Here is a 20,295-nt window from a genome sequence, read left to right as displayed (position 1 = left end):
ATTTGCACATTATTAGTTGTGACCCACTGAGAGTGTTAATTAAAAAACATCCCCTTCCTGCACTCAAGGGCAATGACTATATTTGGCTAATCTTTATTAGCAGCGCTGGTTCGTTGTGATCATTTTATCAAGATCGTTTTGGAGACCACGTTTCTTAAGAGCAAAATTATTTGCTGAATGAGTGGTTTTGTCGTAGGATCAAACTCAAAATAAAATAGCTGATAATCTGCGCAGCATGAGAAGATGAATCTAAAGGCACCCACACACTACAAGATAATCAGTTCTCCCCTCCCAAATCAGATTTTCCTGTGGTGTTAGGTGTGTTAAGAGTAACTGAATCTGCTTAGAAAAATGTCGGGACTACGGTGTACATTTTAGGACATCCTCAGACCTCAGTCATATGTCGAAAAGGCATCATGCCTCAAACTAAAAGGCTTCAGCCATTGGACGAAACGGCATTGCACCTCAGACTGAAAGGCTTCAGGTCTCAGAAAAAACGTCAGGTGTCAGCCTGACAGCCTTTTAAAAAGGTGTCAGACATAAAAGCATTTCTGCTTTTCTATAAGTGCCACCTACTGTCAGAGAGTGGATTTGCATTTTCATTCAACCGCCTCAACCCGCTGACTAAAAATAACAACTGTGTAAAAGTAGCCCAATTCCACAGTAAAACCCCAGATTTGGCAACACTGGTCTGAGGCGCGATGCAGTTTCGTCCAATGACTGAATCCTTTCAGTCTGAGGCATGATGCCTTTTTGTCACATGACTGAGATGTCCTCATGTACACCGTATCTCAAATCGTGACTATCCAACATGTTGAAAATTTGTGATCAGAAATTGAAACAAACGTGCAAGCACTCTGTCGATTGTCACGTGGAACGAAAACGTAAAGTCCATGTTCACACCGTCTTCATACCTCAATCCAAACCTTTTTCTTTTTTTTCCTGCAAATTTTCTGTAAAAAGCAGTCCAAACACTGTTATCGCCATTTCTTCTCGCCCATCGTCCGCCATCTTTATTTACTCCAAGGCACGTTTGACTGGGAGAGATTTTGCGGGATTTCCCGTGTTCACAGTCGGGATTCTGGTTGTTTGTGAATGGAATCAGTTAAGCCGGGTTCACACTGCATGATTTTGGCTGCGATTTGGTCGTCCGAGACAAATTTGTGAATCCTAAATATTTTCTCTGAGTCTTTGATCGTTAGTTTGACATGTTCACCGACAGCCGATTAACGACCATTGCGATCAAGTTGTACCTCAGAATAAATTCTGGCAGTGTCAGAAGATTTGACGCACAGTCCTGTAGTGTAACTTCTCCTACGACAAACATCAAATCAAAAACCAATATGAGCGCTGAACCTGATGACGCAATTAGTGAGACGACAACAAACCACCACTTGCTCCACACACATCGTCTTCATTTTATTTCAAAAGAAGCCATGATCAAATTTGTGCTAGTGATTGTTTTTGTTTCCTAGCCACAATTTCTATCCCGGATGTAAATGCAGCTCACATCACTGAATGTGTCACGGATTGATGATGTAAAACTCTGGACAAGTCTTCTTGTGTGTGCCCGTTTTTAACGCGTCTTGACTGCTGGACAGTCTGACATTAATGACAACTGACATCCCGCAGTGTGACATGGCTTACAGCGGGGATAATGCTTGTACAGTCTTACAAGTTGTAAAGGACTACAAGAAATCATAGTGTGCACTCGGCTTTAGTGTGTGGTGTGCTGATTTTCACATCGCGGCACTCCACATTCTATAGGAACAGTTCTGTTAAATCTGTGATTTTTGTCATCATGTTTGTGGTCTCTCACATTTTGAAAATCTGGTAAGTGTGGGGCGGGCCAGCCATTAGAGAGACCCTGCTGTCTTAGAGAGCATCAGGCCCAAAATAGCACGGAGTTCCCTTATCTGCTGAGTCTCAGAGCATCAAAGATTGATGACGGTCCACATACTGTATGTCTAAGGCAAGATGCAAAGTCTCATTATTCTTTCTAGTTGGAGGCATTTGAAGAACTTTAATTATAAGTGATTTTGCACCGATTTTGATCAAATCTGTGACACTGAAAATGTTACCTCGGATGTTTTTGCTTCCATTACAGCCCAAGATGCTCTGTGGAACATCTCAAATCATGCTGGAGAACATGATCAGGTTTTGTTTAAGTCTTGAATGCTGCTGTCGTTGACACTTAAGGGGACTGGAGAAACACTAGGAAATTCATATACATTTTTCAGTTTAACTTTCCACTCAAAATGTGTTGAATCATTTGTAATGTTATTTAAAATGATTTAAAAACAAAATGATAATTTGCTTAGAAAAATGCTAAGCACATATTGTTTGTAATTATTTTATTATTATTTTATTATTATTTTATTTTATTTTGTACCATGCCCTTTTAGCATTGCTAAATTATTTAGTGACAAACAATGGAATAACAATGATTCTTTTCTTTTTTTTTTTACATTAAAAAAAATCTTAATTTAGAAAAATGCTAAACAGCATTTAATTAAAAAAAGGAAGAAAGAAAAATGCCAAACACGCATTATCATTAGTGGCCTTTTGTTGTAAATTCAGTGGCCCCATGGTATTTTTCCACATTTTATACAGCGTTTTTCTAACATTGCTAAATTATTTAGTGAAAAAGTTAGCTAATTATTGTTTATGTTAAACATTATTTTTTCAATTATTGTTAATTTGATCTTTTTTAAAAATGCGAAACAAGCTTATTCAATTGTTACCTTTTCTAGTAGACTTTTGGGCCCCACTGTTTTTTCCTAGCACGTCCCTCTCTAAATTATTTAATGACAAACATGAAACAAAAATTACATTATTTCAATCCAAAAATTTGCCTCTTCACGGCATGAAACTGAATTTGCTATAGACTTTTCTTCCCTATTGTGATGTATGTGGTATATATCCGATTGAAGCGGCTTGTCGAACATAAAAAAAAAAATGTTGGGCGGGTCCATCGGGAATTGATTGTATGGTTGTGATTTGCTGTTGCTGTGATGAAATGTAATGTGAATGACAGGTTGTCCCGCCCTAACGGCATTAAACACGTCATCAGAGAAGAGATGTCCCTGCAAGAGGGAGGGGAAGTTATTTTGAGTAAAGAGACAAGGGCACGTGAATTTTTTAAAAATCTATAATTTATAATAAATACTGCAATATTCCAACAAAGAAGTCAATTTTAATTTCACGGTGACTTCAAATTAAAGCATAAATTGAGGACCGTACACACTCTTTAATGCACTGAGCACTGCTGTTTGTGTACATGTACATCTCTAACATCCATGTTTCCGTCCAACGCTTAGTGTGATGTGTGTTCGTCTTTTATCTGAGCTGCCTCTGTGGCGGGAAAGATAAGAGGGTTTGGGAAGGCCTTTGAACTGCTGAGCATCAATCGCAGATTTCTCTCCTCGATTTCCTCATCTGCGGACCTCAATGTATTCGACTACCACAGCCAACCTGAGCAGTGGACGCAATAATGATACCCGACGCTTAAAGCAGAAAGTGTTGTGTGCGACATATAGTGTTTTGCTCTCCCTCTCTCTCTCGCTGTGCTTCTTTGTCTCCTTATCCATTTGCATGCCAACCCTTATCAAGCTGGGCTGTCCTTTCTTCAGCCTGCATCCTAATTATGCGTCTCAAAGAGAGACCGGCCGGCCTCCTACATCTGACAAGCGTCTAAGGAAAAAGCTGCATGTCTGATGACTAAATCCTGTTTTCTCGAAAAAGCGCCCATCACTCACACCTCATGCATGTCTGGGGACCCGAGTCTAACGTGCTTGCCGAAGGAAAGAAGGACGCTGCTTTAAGGTAAGGATGTCTCAGTTTACAATTATTAATGCTTTATGAAAGTTTTGTTTTATCTATATGTCAGACCCCTTAGTGCTAAATCTTGTATGCAGAGATTGGGCTTTTTGGGAACTTAATTCAGCAATTACAGTTCTAATAAACAGCTGTCATTCCTGAGCAAATGCTCGGGGGAAAAAATGGCATTTTTTATTTTGAGTAGTTACTGTGCAATGTTTTACATATATTTTTGGCATTATGGCTTAACATGGTAGATTTTACTCTTATTTTTACAATAATGCCTCATTTGTTAGCATTAGTTAACATGAACTATGTGCAATATATTTTTAGAGCATTTATTAACCTTTGTTGATGTTAGATCATAAAAATACAATTGTTCATGTCAGTTCACATTAACTAATGTTAACAGATTCAAACTTTTGATTTTAAATATGTATTAGTAAATGCTCTAGAAGTATTGCTTATCGTTAGTTAATGTTAACTTATGTAGTTAATTAATGTTAGAATAAAAATAAAACCTTATTGTAAAGTGTTACTGTTTAAACAACCTGTTTGCTCAAATCAGATCATCAGGCTGTATTTTTAGACATCTGTAATTTATTGTACATGACGCATTGGAGAAATGTCCTTTATATTTATGACAGACATGCTATTCATCCTTTTAAGTTTGTTTTAACATCTACCAATTTTGATCTGTTTCATGGTATATGGGGAAATATTAAATGAAGGGTTTTATGGTCAGTTTGTTTAATATATATTGTAAATGGTTAAGGTGTCATCCCACAAATTAGTGTGAAATCTCTTTCCTGCCCCCCAAATCCCCCCCCCCCCCCCAAAGGATAAAGTAATGAACACTCATCTGCTTGTGACAGGGCCTCTCCATCTCTCTCTCTCGCTGTTAGACAGGAACATGCGCTTCTTCATACAAAAGAGCATCTGTAATAGCAACAGTTAGCTTAGCACAAACAGAAAATAAACACAGGAGCAACCATTTTGCAATGTTTTCCTGAGCCGTTCTCACGGCAATACTAATCAGTTTTATAGGCTTACTTGAAATGAACACGTTTTAAGTGTTCAAATTGACTCCATATCAATTTCATTTAACTGTTAACTGCTATTTTGCCATCCCAGAAACTGAATATAACAAATAATTTCTATCTACAGACATTTGCTTTATGCAAATGAATCTGCATTAACACAAACCGCTCTAGTGCATTTACGGCTATTGATTGGTGCTGATCTGGAGGCAGTGTTGCTTTTCTTCAAGCCTGGATTTTTCCAAGGAAAATGATCCAAGATCAGCAGAAAGGCAATTAAAGGTAAAAATCTATATTTAGGATGTGTGTTACTTCCTCGTAGCTGTGGGCGAGAAGTTCGAATGCAGTTTAATGAACAGGTGGAACAGCAGGAGGAGATATATAAATAATGCACACTGAGAGGCCTTTATATAAGAGCTGTCAGTTTGATTGCTAAAAGAATTACTTATGTTCACTCTCTTGTACAGGTTAAAATAGAAAACAGATGGCCCTTCTGTTGTAAAAGTGATACCTGGATATTAAATACCTGATAGCCCATAAAATTGCTCTGTTTGTACGGTGTGCTGTTTCTAGGCCCTAAGTGGTTTTACAAATTACAGTCTGGTCGCTATGGGAGGGTTTGACTCTGATGTCAGACTACAGAAATGTGTTGAGATTTCATTTACTTTAAAAAAAAAAAAAACTTGCAGTAAATGGTTCTACAACTTTTGTCAACTTAAAATGACATACTATTCGGTTAACACTTTACATTCAGGTTAAATTTGTTGTTAATGCATTAAGTATCACAAACTAACAATGAACAACATTTTTAACAGCAGTTATTAATCAAGATTAATGTTGATTTATTAATATTCTATAATTCATTGTGAATTACTGTTAATTCGTAATGCATTAACTGTTAACTCGTATAACATTACAAATGTGTATGTGCAGAAATTAACATTAATCAAGACCAATTAATAAATGCTGTAAAAGTATTTTGATCACTTGATTTTTTTCACATTCACGAATGAACAATATTTACAGCATTTGTTAATCTAATTTCAGCATTTTCTAATACATTTTTTAAATCAAAAGTTGTACCTGTTAACATTAGTTAATGCACTGTGAACTAACATGAACAATGATGAATTGTACTTTTATTACAAATAGTGTTCATTGTTTATGTTAACTAATGTATTAACTAAAGTTGATGAATGGGACCTTATTTTAAAGTGTTACCAGTATTTCTCATTGTCAGTTCATGATACTTATTACTACCTAAGGTAAACAAATTAAATCTGTATTATTATTATTTATTTATTATTGAAAATGTGCAGATGTATAATGTATTAGTTTAATGGTCAACATTTCCCTATTTACTTCAACTAATACCCTTTTGGTTTAAAATTTCAGTCTGTAACCCCACAAAACAACAACTAAATAGCATTGACAACTGAGAAGATTTTGTTTAGCCTAATTTAAATGCTGTTTGTAAGTGCCACACACACTGGGGTCATTTCAACAAGCAATCCCATTCACATATGTCACTGAACATGGAGTGGGAAAGGGAAATTAATAATTCATGTGGTTGTAAGCAACATTGCCTCCAAAACCAGCAAGCAAATGATACTTCATTCTGCCCAGGAACCCATACAGGTCTCCAGGACTAATTACTTAATGAAAAAGATCAAATTACCAGCTTCCTTCATCTGCGCCCCAGATCCACTCCGGAGTTCAACTCCAAACTTTGGCATCACCTTTATTGACATCAGCACTCAATCCTGTGAAAACCGAAACTACTATCCTGAAATCTAAACAACTTTACTCTTGAATTTCAAGGCTTTTTTTGATACTGGTTTAGGTGCATGTGCTAACCAATTGAATAAAATGTAATACAAGTATACTTTATTGTTTGAGAACAGGTTTCAATGGAACTGATTTGCATTTATTCTCTGATATTTTTGCAGGTTACTAGGAGTTTCATGACTGCCTGACCACCAGATTGACCCAGCATCGCATCGCATCACATTAAGATTAGATATGTGATCAACTCTCAAAAAAACTAGCTGATCACAATAATTTGTCATTTTTTTACGCAATTATTTTGAGTTTAAATTTTTATTAAAATGGCCAAGCTTAAGTTGCCATTAAGCTGATAAATCTCACAAAAGGACACTTACCACATGGACAATTGCCCTTGGCCAACTTCATATAAACATCATGAGTACAATGGTGCCAGATCAGGACTGTGATTTTAGTATTCCTCCAGTTCCTGAATCACCTCTACAGGGGAACGAACCTGCAGGATTTGTGTTAGCAACCTAGACCCTTCACCACCACTACTTAACCATCACCACCTCCTAAGTTTAAGGTTTTTTAGACGAGCACCATGGATGATCATTTTAAATGAATCATAGCTACATTTTTGCAATTTTGGCATGCAATCTGTCGAAAGTTAGCTAAACGTAATTGACTTAACAGTTACTAAAGTTATTTTCAAACACCAATGGTTTTTGTGATATATAAATCGGAAGGTGGTCGGAATAATGACAATAACGTTACTTCTCACGCTTTATGGACATATCACCAGAATCTGACCACAACAGACCCTTTTAACATTTCTGGGTTTCTCAGATGTGGAAGTCGTCATAGTTGGCTAAACTTCTATAGCAGTACATTAAATTTATTTATTTATTGTGTTCCCATTTGCTCAAATTGCAAAAGATCCCACAATAGTGTTTTCAGAACTTTCAAAAGAAAATAGAGAGAGATTGATGAACTGCTGTCGGAAGAGATAAATGTATTTTTTACCGTCACTTCCACAGCCGATGAAACACCCTCACGGCAGCGTTAACTAGTTTTTTTGGTGCAAAGGTAATACAAAACAAATGATAATGTTATAAATGTAAAACATTTTTTTAAATGAAGATTTATGAAAAGCTGCAGGATTTACGATGCTGATGACGCGTCATCACAGTGACAAAGGTCCATGAATTGCTCGAGCGGCCTCCTGTTGCTATGGTTGCACTATCAGGCGGACACAACTTTTATTCGTTAGCGTTTGTTCGTTAAACCTATACTTGTATACAAATTTAAACTAAGACTTCCACCCAACCTTTTGTTTTGATTTCCTTTAGGGGGTTCGAGTCTTAATTCGGGGACTATGGTTTCGCCAACCTCCCCATAATTCGCACCCTCGTACTGTGCACTTCCCTTAGTATAGGCTACTCATTCATATAAACACTTCGACTGTCACATGTAGGTGGGGCTCCCTATAACTCCATAGTGACGTGATGAGGCTGGTCTTGGTTAAACCTACCAATGAAACGGGCCTTCTTGACTCCACCGGGGCTGCGCGCAGCGAAAGGGTGCCGGATCATTGCAACGCAAAGCGGCACTCCGCCGCAGGTGAGGCGGGGATGCAGCATCGCTACTCGGGAGCCGTCCATCAGCAGCAGCAGCACCACCACCAACAACACGCGGAGCACAGGGGTGGCCTTAGACAGACCGCACACCCCTTGCCAAAACAGAGCCAAGAGAACCTGCCTAGCCCTTTCGGCCAGGAAGCACCAGTCAAAAGCCAAGGAAGCAACCTAAGTCTCACAGACTGTTCCAAACCCTCCCTAAGTCGGCAGCAGAGTATTGGAGGGGCTGCCAAAACTGCGAATTGCCAACCAGATCATTGTTCGTGCAGCTGCGGATTGCATGAACATCAACATCTGTTGCAGCAACAGCAGCATCCAAGCCAGCGTCACAACCCTCAACCTTCCCTCCAGCTACAGGTTCAGCAGCAGCGGGTGCTGAGGAGTAGCCTGCCCAACTGCTGTGCTCGAGGATCCGGGGAGCTGAGAAGCCAGCAGCCGTCTCTGCTGCAGCACCGTGAAAACGACAGCCTGAGATCAGGCGAGCAGCGGAATCCAGCTCATCACGCCCGTGCATGCACGCCTGATAGATGCCAGGGAGCCAGGAACTCCGTTTCTCCGCGGAGTAAAAGCAGCCCGCTGTCTTCTGACAGTCGCGTGTGCCTCGAGGAGAATAAACATAGACACGAAGGATATAAGGTAAACCTGCATATACCAACTCATTTTTTGTTGTTGTTGCGCACAGACCGCATGAAATACGCATCGTTTATGCGTGCACTCTGTGAAGTTTATGCTTAACAGGTGGCCAGTTTTATCAATGCACCCGATTACGCAGGCTTCAGCTCGACTCTGGGAGGTCATGCTTGATATCGCTTCCCATTTTTAACACCACATTTCGGCCGTATAGATGCAGAAGGCTGGTTTGTAGTTGCTAGGTGTTGGTATTCGTGCTAACCTCGAAAGCATGGAAAGAAAGAAAAAGGCGGGGGTGCTTGCAACAGGCTGTCCATGATTCCCATGATGGCGTTTAATAGTAAGTAAACATTATGAAGCATTCGTTTATTCCTACACCTGCATCATTCATATTTAGTCTAGCCCTGAATATTTTTTAGCCTACCTCATTATGTGAGCCACAGCTTAGAATTATGCTTTAAATGCATCTATCTATCTATCTATCTATCTATCTATCTATCTATCTATCTATCTATCTATCTATCTATCTATCTATCTATCTATCTATCTATCTATCTATCTATCCATCTATCCATCCATCCTTATATCAATGCATCCGTTGCCTGAAAGGACCAGGGACAGAAAAGCAAGGCAGAAAGGCAAATCAGTGTCATTCATTCCTTGTGGGAGAGCTGACCCTGTTTCTGCCTCGCTGTTCCATTTTCTGCCTGTGCAAGCCAAGGGAAAGCCCCCCTGAGTGGCACTAACATGTACTTCAGGCCTGTATTATTCATGATGGGTTAGACATCACTGCCAGAGTGAAGAGACATTAGTATTAGTTTAGTTCACAATGCACAGCAGATTGAGGTAAAAGCCATCACCGATCTCTTCTCATGAAATCTCCCATAAGTCTTTCCCGTTGTTTGCGTCAGTCTGTTTCTTTCTCCGCTTGACTGGTTCTTGTGTTTGACTGCATTGTGCTTGTTCTAAAAAAAAGTGATTGTTCAGCCTGTGCCATTTGATTAATTTGTAATTGAATGAATTGTTTTAATGCACGGTTCCGAAACAGCATTGGTATAGGAAGTAAAATAACCCTTGGAGCTTTAACTGTTTGCACAAATCACTCTTTTAGGAAAACCATGCTGAATTCTCTCGGCGGAGGGGTTGTAATTATGTAAATATTTACGCAGAGTTTACAGTAAGCCTTCTTCTTGAGTGGAAGCACTGGGATGTTGAGGGAATGACTGGTTCAGTATGAGCGAGCAGGCAGAAGGGAGAATCTCTGGGTGTTGTTGCTCTGCAGCTGGTGTTCTGCTGCTTAATCAAGGGTAATTTGTGGAGAGTATAATTGGCTGAGCTCTCTTGTCTCTGTGTGTATTCGAACTGAAACTAGCCAAAGGCTCTCTCTGTAATACCTACAGTCTGTGTGCGTCTGTCTACTATGTCAAACTGTTTTAAGTCCTATAGCCGGGATAGATTATTTATAAAAGAATAGGCTATGTTCTAATGGCATACTTGGGCATCGGTTTGAATTATTGATACTACCAGTTAAAACACTATTATTTCGGAATATTCATCCATCCATTTTTAAATACCTGATCATTCTCCTGTTTTCTGTTGTCTACTGTATGGACAACAACAACAACAAAAAACCTTTGATTTGAAACAATGTTCTTGATTCTGCAGTTTTTTGTTCATGTTGTTTTCTAGTGATAGTGCACTAAATTTCAGTTGGGAAAAGGATGGAAGTGATGTTATGAAGTCAGTTGCTTGAGGATGTAAACGCTGTCTTTTTTACCCTAAACTGATTTGCAAGTGAAACATTATAAAATCGATATTTTACTACTTTCCATGATAATGGAGTTGGCTGGAAAGCTTTCCCAGTATTCCTTGTTTCAATGGCATTGCTAGGTTATTGCTATGTGGTCTCTAAGTTGTTGCTACTGTAAGTACCTTTTAAATGTAAATCATCTAAAGATTTGTTTTGCTCACAGATTTTATCACCCGGCATGCATGCAAAAGACATGTCCATTACCTTAGAAATGTAATTAGGCAATAGGCATGATTTATGTTGTCATATATTCATATCTGTATCACTGTAGCAGGATGAGTTGCACACACTCTTAAAAATAAAGGTTCTTTATTGCATCAATGGTTCCATGAGGAACCTTTAACATCCATGGAACCTTTCCATTGCACAAAAGATTATTGTGGAAAAAGGTTATTTAGATGTTTAAAATGTTCTCAAACTAAAGGCCAAATTCACACTGTATTGACAGACGCTGACCAATGCGGACTATGGCCAGTCCGTCACTTCTCAGACATTCCACGACTCAACAAACAAGCGAAAACAAGAGCCGACCAACAACAACAGACGCTGACAGGGGGAACACACTGAACTGACAAAACCTGTTTGCGTTTGTCTGTGCAGTGTGAATTGGCCTGAAGAAAAAAAAAGGTTCTTGTAAGGAGTGTTCACTGAAAGGTTCTGTAAGGAACAAAAAAATGGTTCTTTTATGGAATCACTGTGAAACCCCCCTTTTGGAACCTTTATTTTTAAAGGCCAATTCACACTGCAGCGATAGATGCAACCAACACGGACAACCACCAGATTACAGTACGTCACTTCTCATACATTCCACGACCAGACAAGCGCAGATTTAACATGTTCAATCGGCGAGAAAAGCTCAGATGGATGCCAACAGACGCAGATGGGTAACAGGTGCAGATGGGTGCAGGTCCAACAAAAACCTGACAAATTGTCTGTCGGCGTCCGTCGGTGAAGTGTGAATTGGCCTTGAGTGCACTATAGGTTTGGAATAATAATAATATCTAATTAAAGGCACAGTATGTAAGTTTTGCCGCTAGAGGTCGTAAAACAATAACAAAGGCGTAGCCTAGCTTGATGGCGCTGTGAATGAGCGTGCCGTGGAATCATGGGAGTTGTCGTCTTCACCTCCACAGCTGATGGAAAGCAATCCGACGGGACTCGGACAGAAATCGTGTTCATGGATGAGCTAATGAAGCAGGTTGGGGCCGAGAGCGTGGGAAAATTGTTATTATTCTTGTATGCCGCTGCTGCTCCTTTCGTTTTTTGTTGTTTATGAATATTTTACGATTAAAGTTACGTTTAAAATTCGCCTCCTTCCCTGAACTTGAACTTTTTTACAGTTACGTTTGCTAACTTAAATTCACATTATTTTATTTTTATACTAAAGAAACAGCCACCTCAATTACTACTCAGACAGGTCATTTGACAAATTCAAATTGTGGGGTAACGCAGCGCTGTTTTACTTGGTCAGAAAAATAATATAAAAAAATACATGAGTGTGTTGAAAGTTATTTTATAATTTTATCCTGTGCGTTCGCTTGGTGGCTGGTATGACACACGTTGCACACTGCAGTAAGCTAGATCAATATTAGAAGATCATATTAGTAAAAGCTGGATGAATGCAATTCATTTTACAACATTGTATGGTGGAGAAAATGCTTTATTACTGTTGCTACAAATAATGCTCTTTCTGATTATGCTATGTAGTCACTTGACTAAATAGTGTTGTTTTTGAGGCATTATACAAACATGTTACTCGCAGTAAATAAATAAAAAGCTATATAACATTGATTAATTTTCTGTCGATAAAGGTATCCAAACAGTTGCTCACCTGTCTAATAAAACACATAATACGTTAAAGCATCTTTGGTGTTTCTATGGATGTAAAGCGGGAAATCAAGGGTAATGCGGATATGACATCATTCACAGGTGACGCAATGACACGGGATGTAACACTGGTCACAATAACTGACTTCACAGCATTTAAACATTGTTAGAAACATTTGGGATAATGTAAGTACACAAGTCAACAAAATATATTACATAGTTTTTGGATATTTTAACCCAAAAATCTTGCATATTGTGCCTTTAATAATAATAGGCTAATAGTGAAATGAATTTCACTATTTTTCCTATTAGATCTCTGGGTAGCTGCTAGTGAAGAAGTGTTTGGGACGGTATGTTCTTGTGATGCCATCAGCATCTAGCAGCTCTAGTGTGATTAAGTCACATGGTCTTTACGGTTCATTTGCTTGACTGAAAAAGTTCTGCGCTTCCCATGAGCAAAGATGGCAGATTTCTTATTGCATTTTTCCGACCGAGGGTCCTGAGTGAGCCAGACAACTGGCATTGAGATGCTAACTGATAGCTTTCTCCAGGTATCATGATTCAATCTACATAAAAATCCCAATTGCTGAAACAAATCACATACTGTATGTTGTAAATGTTATTCTTATTTTGTCTCCTACATCGTACGGGCCCTGAGGTGCACATTTTTGCAACACGAGACGTGGGAAGATGTCTGGTTGTAAAGATCACATTTTGATAGTGGTGAGCAGTTAGAAAAGATATTCTTGAATAGTGGGATCTGTAATCAGCTCTCAGGTCTGCTGCAGACATTTCATTACAGAAAGAGACCTGAGGAACAGAGAGTCTGATGCCACATCTGAATGAGTGCAAATTCAATGTCAAAATAGATTTGCTAAATTGGATTTGTACGGACCAAAGCTTGCAGAGAGGAGAATGAAGGAGCAGGGGAGGGTGAAGTCTAAGGGCCCTTCAGTTTTGTCACGCACAGAAGAGAATATTGGTTAATATGGAAAATCTGTGAAATTGGGAGGCTGAGACAATGAAAACGCCATTGCAATGTGGTAAATGCTTAGCCTGTTGCATCAAAATTTAGTAAATGGAGATGGTGCAGGTGTTGTTTTTTGTGACTGATATATGATCAGTTTTGTAGACGTATCCCAAATCAGCATAAAATTGTACCCGGAGTGTGCAGCTGTGTGTTTTTATTGACTCTTCCAAGGTCATGCGAAGAATTTCTAGCTTTTGTGTGTCATGTCGTTACAGCAGCTGTGCTGTCATTTGTGTTGGAATTTACTTTGTGGTGCTTCCCATTGGAAAGAAAAATCACAAATGAGATCTCTGCAATATCCCAATTGTTTCTCTTGACAGCAATGTGATTAAATGGAGAGCAAATGGAGACTTTTGCTTAAAAAATGCAGGAATCAATGTGCCTCCTCTGAGCTTCAGAAGAGATCAATGTCACTAACTGCGCTGAGATTTAAGTCTGCAATGAAAAGTCAGGGATTTCTCTATGTATGGTATTTATATTTAAAAAAAATGTGAATAGAGAACAGCTCATTTGGAAATTGGATAAGAAATATGTATAGCATACATAAAATACACAGTATAGCCTACAGTACAATTCAAAAGTACTTTTATTCAGCAAGAATGCATGAAATCTGGTCACACTTTAGATTAGGGTCCAATTCTCACTACGATAGCCTTGCCTCAACAAACTCCCAGTAAGGTTGTTAAGTTTAGGTATGGGGTAGGATTAAGGGATGTAGATTATTATGGTCATGCATAATAAGATATCAATATGTGCTTTATAAGTACTAATAAACAGCCAATATCCTAGTAATATGCATGTTAATAAGCAACTAGTGAGAATTGGACCCTAAACTAAAGTGTTACCTTTTATTCATTGTTCCAAAATATCATCTGTTTTCCACAAAACTTTGAAGCAGCACAACTGCTTTTAACATTGATAATAATAAGAAATGTTTCTTGAGCAGCAAATCAGCATATTTGAATGATTTCTGAAGGATCACGTGACACTGAAGACTGGAGTAATGATGCTGAAAATTCAGCTTTTCCATCAAAGGAATAAATTACATTTTAGAAAAGTTATTTAAAATGTAAATTTGTTTTTGATCAAATAAATGCCTTGGTGAGCACAAGTGTCTTCTTTCAAAGAAAAAATAATCTTACTGACCCCAAACCACTGAACAGTATATAAATTGCATTCACTTTCTAGCTTTATACTCTTACTGTACGTCAGCAATAGTCTCAAGGATTCGAGACAAAGTTTATATTCAATTTAACCATAACTAAGATCCTCTGAGTATTTAAACTGCCCTGAGATTGGATTATTTTAAACCTCAGGATAATGTTAATATTCAACTTGATCTTTCCGGAACAAATTTTAGTTTATTGTACCTTTTAACATTTACAGGAAGAAAGACTAATAACACAAATGACTGCTGGCTCTCTGTGGACATTGATAGAAAAAAGAGCTCATTTGGCAAGTGGCAGACCATGTTGGCCTTGGAAAGAGTGGAAGTTTTGACAGAAGCTTTGCTATGTATTGCAATTGATCCCTGGAGCCTTTTCATCAGAGAGATAGTCACTGCTTGTTGGAAATCAGTTCTGGGTCTGTTTTATTTAGTCTATTTCTCCTCCATTGTATTTGAAGTACTATAGTACGGTGGCCTAGTAGTGCACAACACAACGAAATTTAAAAAGCAGTCATAAGTTCACAACATAAAGAAATTAAGCCACAACAGAACGAAATTAATCCACAACAGAAAGGAAAATGTACAACACAACGGAAATAAGCCACAACACAACGAAATAAAACCACAACACCACGAAATAAAGCCGCAACACAACGGAAATGCTCCCGGCCAAGAGGGCTCGCTTAGAGAGCTAAAGTTAGTTTTCCTTGCCACTGTTCTATAGAGTCAGCAGTCTTAAGATATCAATACCAGGATTAGTTTTAACAGTATGTAACTATTGTATATCGACATAAAATATTACTTCAAAATCCCCTACATTAATAATAGCTTCGTATTTATACTCAAGAATGCTTTGACCCGCTTCCACCGCACATGATCCCTAAGGGAGCGTCTGGCAATTCCACCAAGTGGTTAAAACATATATATTTATTATAATATAATTTGATAATTAAAAATAAAACCAGTAATCACCTGTAAGTCAGTCTGGTTACTAGGAATGTACTACAACCTTTAAAACTTGATAAAAGAAAAAAGAAAACTCCTAAAAATAATGAATAATAAGATATTGGAAAAAAGTCACTTGTAATAAGTCCAATACAGTCAAGCTTTGGATTTTAAGCATGTCTGTTTTTGTATGTTAAAAGTCATTTTAATTCATACAAATTATAAGTTTTAACCACTTGGTGGAATTGGCAGACGTTCCGGATCATGCGCCGTGGTAGCGCGTCAAAGCATTTTAGAGTATAAATATGCAGCTATAATGCACATAGGTGATTTTGAATTAATAAATATCGACTCGATATACAATGGTTGGCTACATACTGTTAAAACTAATCGTGATGTTGATATATTTTTTAGACTGCCGATTCAGAACAGTGGCATGAAAAACTAACTTTACCACGCTCTGAGAGCCCTCTAGTGGTCGGGAGCATTTCCGTTGTGTTGCGGCTTTATTTCATGGTGTTGTGGCTTTATTTCGTTGTGTTGTGGCTTTATTTCGTTGTGTTGTGCACTACTGGCCCACGGTACTATGGGTTCACATAAGCAGCGCAAGGACAAGATAGGCTATATTTTTCTCTATAGCCTACAGTATTTTAGAGACATCTATTGAAGGAGAAGTTCTCCAAATATAATTGTGTGTGTGTGTGTGTGTGTGTGTGTCCCTACAGTAAGTGTCCTTTCTGTCCTTAGAGTTTCATACTTCTGCTAGCTTGTTTTTCTATCACACTCTCATTAAAAATGCGTAATAATTTGTACGCCTTGACATTGTATGATAAAGTTATGATTTTGATCGTATGAAAACTATTACAGTTCTGTAACTATTTCCTATTACAATGAAGATTTGGTTTTGGGGTTGGGTTTTGTTACATTTAGGTTTAAACAAAAAGCTGTACAGAATAAATATTCTCTGTTGCCATGTGAAAGACTGCATGAGAACTGTCTCGCATGAGGGGCCTTGATGGAAATTTACTTTTGGGGGTCCTAAATGCTAGTTTTTCTAGTCCTGAATTGTATTATTTTTTAATATTATTATTTTATTGCTGTATTAGCTCAGCTTATCATCAGTAGTAGCAGTGTTAATTCCTGCATAGATATAGACAGCCTAGTGCAGTAACATAATTCAAAACTGTCACTTACGCTGAGGAGGATGGAGGTTCAAGCAGTGGTGGTGGACTCAACGTGATCTTTAAGAGGGTTCAGGTAAACCAGCAAAACCAGGTTTGTGACAGGAACGGGTTTCCAGGTGGTGCCACAACTAGCTTTGGTTAACTATGCTTAATCAGCAGTGATAATTGTGTATGTTAGATATGTATGTATTTAGAAGTTTTTTTTAAAGAAGCTGTCATTACTCTTATTTGTAATCCATTGGCGTCTCTCTATTCGGTTCGAATGTGGGTCTACGTTGTGAGCTGCCTATCAGAAAATGACATTACAGAAGTAGGTCTCTGCAAATGAGTTGGCATTGTGTCAGCCCAGCAGCAGTAGCTAGATAACAGAAACTGATCCTTATTGCCACGAAATTTAGAACAGTAGAATAAAAATTTAATTCAGAAATAATTTAATAATGTGAGATTATTGTGAACAAGCTTTTTTTGTATGATCTTCATAGGCATTATCGCAAGTATTTTGCCACATTTATTGGTCTAATATAATTAATTTCTGAACATTTAAAATGGTCCCATTTTTATCCATGATCCCTTGCTTTTAATGTTACAGCATTACATCGTTTAATGTTCAGCGTTTCCCTGAGGTGCTCTGATAATGTTGATTTTTCTTGTACCAAACTAGTAAGCTAAACCTGGTCTGTTTTAGGGCTGTACAATATATAGTTTTAGCATTGATAATATTGTGATGTGCTTATCTGTGATAGTCACATCGCAGGATGTGCGATGTGAAGTATAGGGATCGTAGTTGATCCAACATACGTACGGGCCAGAGCTCCTCCGTATTGAAATGCATGTTAATCGAAGATTAATTGCAAAGTTTAACCATCATAGAGTGAAAGTTTATCATTTGCATCTGTTTTTAAGTCCTGTCAGTTTGAACATCAAGTGCAAGAATACTGGAACATGAACACTTGGAACATGAATCTCTTATTTTTGAGCTTGAATGGACACGCAAAACTGAGAAAAAAAAGTCAAAATGCCCGTCTCAGCAAGTATCCACATAAACACGGTCGGTTATGTGTTGTAAACAATTGAGAAAGAAAACGGATGCGAATCATTATAGTGGATCTGTGCATTCGGTCTTAAAGTGACAGCAGCCTAATATACCCTCAGCTGTTTGTCACCAATGTTAATATAATAGAGCTATTCAAATCGTCTGCTGAAATTGTTTTCATATCGCAATATATATTACAGAAAATCAAAATATCGCAATGTCAGTTTTTCCCAATATCGTGCAGCCCTGGTCTGTTATGCTCTGCTGACGTTGAATACCAAAACACCAAAATTTTTCTCGACAAATTTTAACCCTTAAGGCTCGTTCACACCAAGAACGATAACTATGTATTTTTTTTATCGTTCATAAGCTGATAGAATCGCTCTGAAAGTGATTCCAACAATATTGTTTGTCTGTGCTGTTATCGGTATAGCTGTGGTGTGGAGTCTGCTATTCTTTAATATTGAGAACGATTTTTAGAACTATATCTTTATCGTTATCTTTGTAGTTGTCGTCCTTGGTGTGAACGGGCCTTTAGGGGCCATTCACACAGAACACGTTTTAAACAGCAAAAGGTCTTTGGTAAGTGGAGTGAAAAAAAAAAACCCTCTAAAAAAGGTGTGAACGGAATTTTAGAAGCCATTTTTTTCTACTTTACATGTTAGACTTATGTAAATACCCTCTGTTATGATTGGCTATGGAATTGGTCTGGTCCTACTTCCTTTAATGGTATTTTACTGGGACTGGAAGTACTAGTTGCTGAATACTAGTGATAGACCAGTATATTGGATGATATTTGGCCACTCGGTCAGTTAAAATAAGTGTTTGTCTCACTTTGTTCAGTTCCTAGTCACAGCTTTGTCTATGTATTGTAAACAATTTCTGTTGTTGTTTTTGTTTTCATTTTGAGTAAATATTATGTAAAATAAGTTTTCATTTGCGCGTTTGATTTTGTTTAATTTGTATTCTCAGAATTACACTACCATGCAAAAGTATTTTTTTTTAAAACGTTTTTCAAAGAATTCTCTTTTTCTCACCAAGGCTGTACTTGTACAGTAAAAACAGTAATATTGTTAACTATTATTGCAATTACAAATAACCGTTTTCTGTATGAATATAGTTAATTTCTGTGATTTTCAGCATCATTACCCTAGGATTCAGTGTCACATGATCCTTCAGAAATCATTCTAATATGCTGATTTGGTGCTCAAGAAACATTTCTTACTATTATCAATGTTGAAAACAGTTGTGCTCCTTAATATTTTTGTGGAAACCGTGATACACTGTGTTAAATAGAAAGTTTTTTTTTTTTAAATAGAAATCTATTAATTGATCAATTTAATGCATTCCTTGTGGAATAACAGTATTTCTTTCTTACTAAATACTGACTCCAAGCTTTTGACCAGTAGTATATATTGGCCATCAGCTGTTATTTTTGTTTAAAACTTCAGTGTTTTTACTGTACAAGTTTCAGCTTTTCTTTATTTAACCCTGTGATGCTTTTCATACCAATTAACCTGTTATGTATATTTTTAAGTAAATGACCTGACCGAAAGTTTTTTCAGTAGTCACGGTCAGTAGACGACCCTCCTCCCGCATGCATTGTGAACCCTGTAGATGCTGGCATTTATAATGTAATTTTCTAAAGAAATATCCATTAAATCAGGCATGATTGTGAATTGGCAGTGCTCTCTCTCAGCCAGTACACACGATCCTTGACACAAAAGACAATGATAAAATCTATAAAACATGTTCTTGTTTCTGGCAGGTGAATGCGGATGCCAGCAGGCTGAGCCATGCTGGATCGGGGCCTTCCCTGTCCCACGGCGGCCCACAGTATCCTCAGATAGCCATGAACAGCTGCAAGTACAATGGGGGCATAGTCAGACCACTCGGCAGTCTGGGGGCATCCCGGAGGAACCTGGCAGAGCTGGACTCTGAGACACAGCCTTTGCAGACCCTGCACTCTTCCGGCCTGGAGGTGGTGGTTTCCAAAGGGAACGGGGAAGACCCTAGTAAGCAGTCCAGCGAGAACCTTGTGAGGCAAAGACCCTGCAGCACTCCGCATAAGAAGAACAAGGACATTGGCTATAAACTCGGCCACCGGAGGGTGCTGTTCGAGAAACGCAAGCGCCTTAGCGACTACGCCCTGATTTTTGGAATGTTTGGGATTGTTGTCATGGTGACGGAGACTGAACTCTCTTGGGGAGTTTATACAAAGGTAAAAGTTCCTCAGACATGTATATGCTTAAGTTTTGAGTTGCCTCAAAGAGTTTTTGTACACTTAAAGGACCCTGCCGTCTTTTCAATGCTGTTTGCCCTTCTTTCTTTTATGGACCACAAAAGGAGAATAAACAAGTAATAAAAACTCAGTGAGTGTTTTAGCGCAATTTTCTGACGTC

At 38.1% G+C, this 20,295-nt stretch overlaps 1 protein-coding gene across 1 annotated transcript in view; it reads left to right on the top strand.

The window, feature by feature from the left end:
* The first annotated feature begins 3,800 nt into the window (after positions 1–3,800).
* Positions 3,801–20,295, top strand: part of kcnn1b (potassium intermediate/small conductance calcium-activated channel, subfamily N, member 1b) — a 36,013-nt gene continuing 19,518 nt past the window's right edge. Inside the window, exons 1-3 of the mRNA XM_081349633.1 lie at positions 3,801–3,825; positions 6,809–8,902; positions 19,662–20,114. Coding sequence (XP_081205759.1) covers positions 8,135–8,902; positions 19,662–20,114 — 1,221 coding nt within the window. The 5' untranslated portion in view covers positions 3,801–3,825; positions 6,809–8,134. The remainder of the gene's footprint in view (positions 3,826–6,808; positions 8,903–19,661; positions 20,115–20,295) is intronic.

This window comes from Scardinius erythrophthalmus, assembly GCF_964197995.2.
Source record: "Scardinius erythrophthalmus genome assembly, chromosome: 20".
Classification (NCBI taxonomy): domain Eukaryota; kingdom Metazoa; phylum Chordata; class Actinopteri; order Cypriniformes; family Leuciscidae; genus Scardinius; species Scardinius erythrophthalmus.
This window is presented reverse-complemented; position numbering and strand designations above follow the sequence as displayed.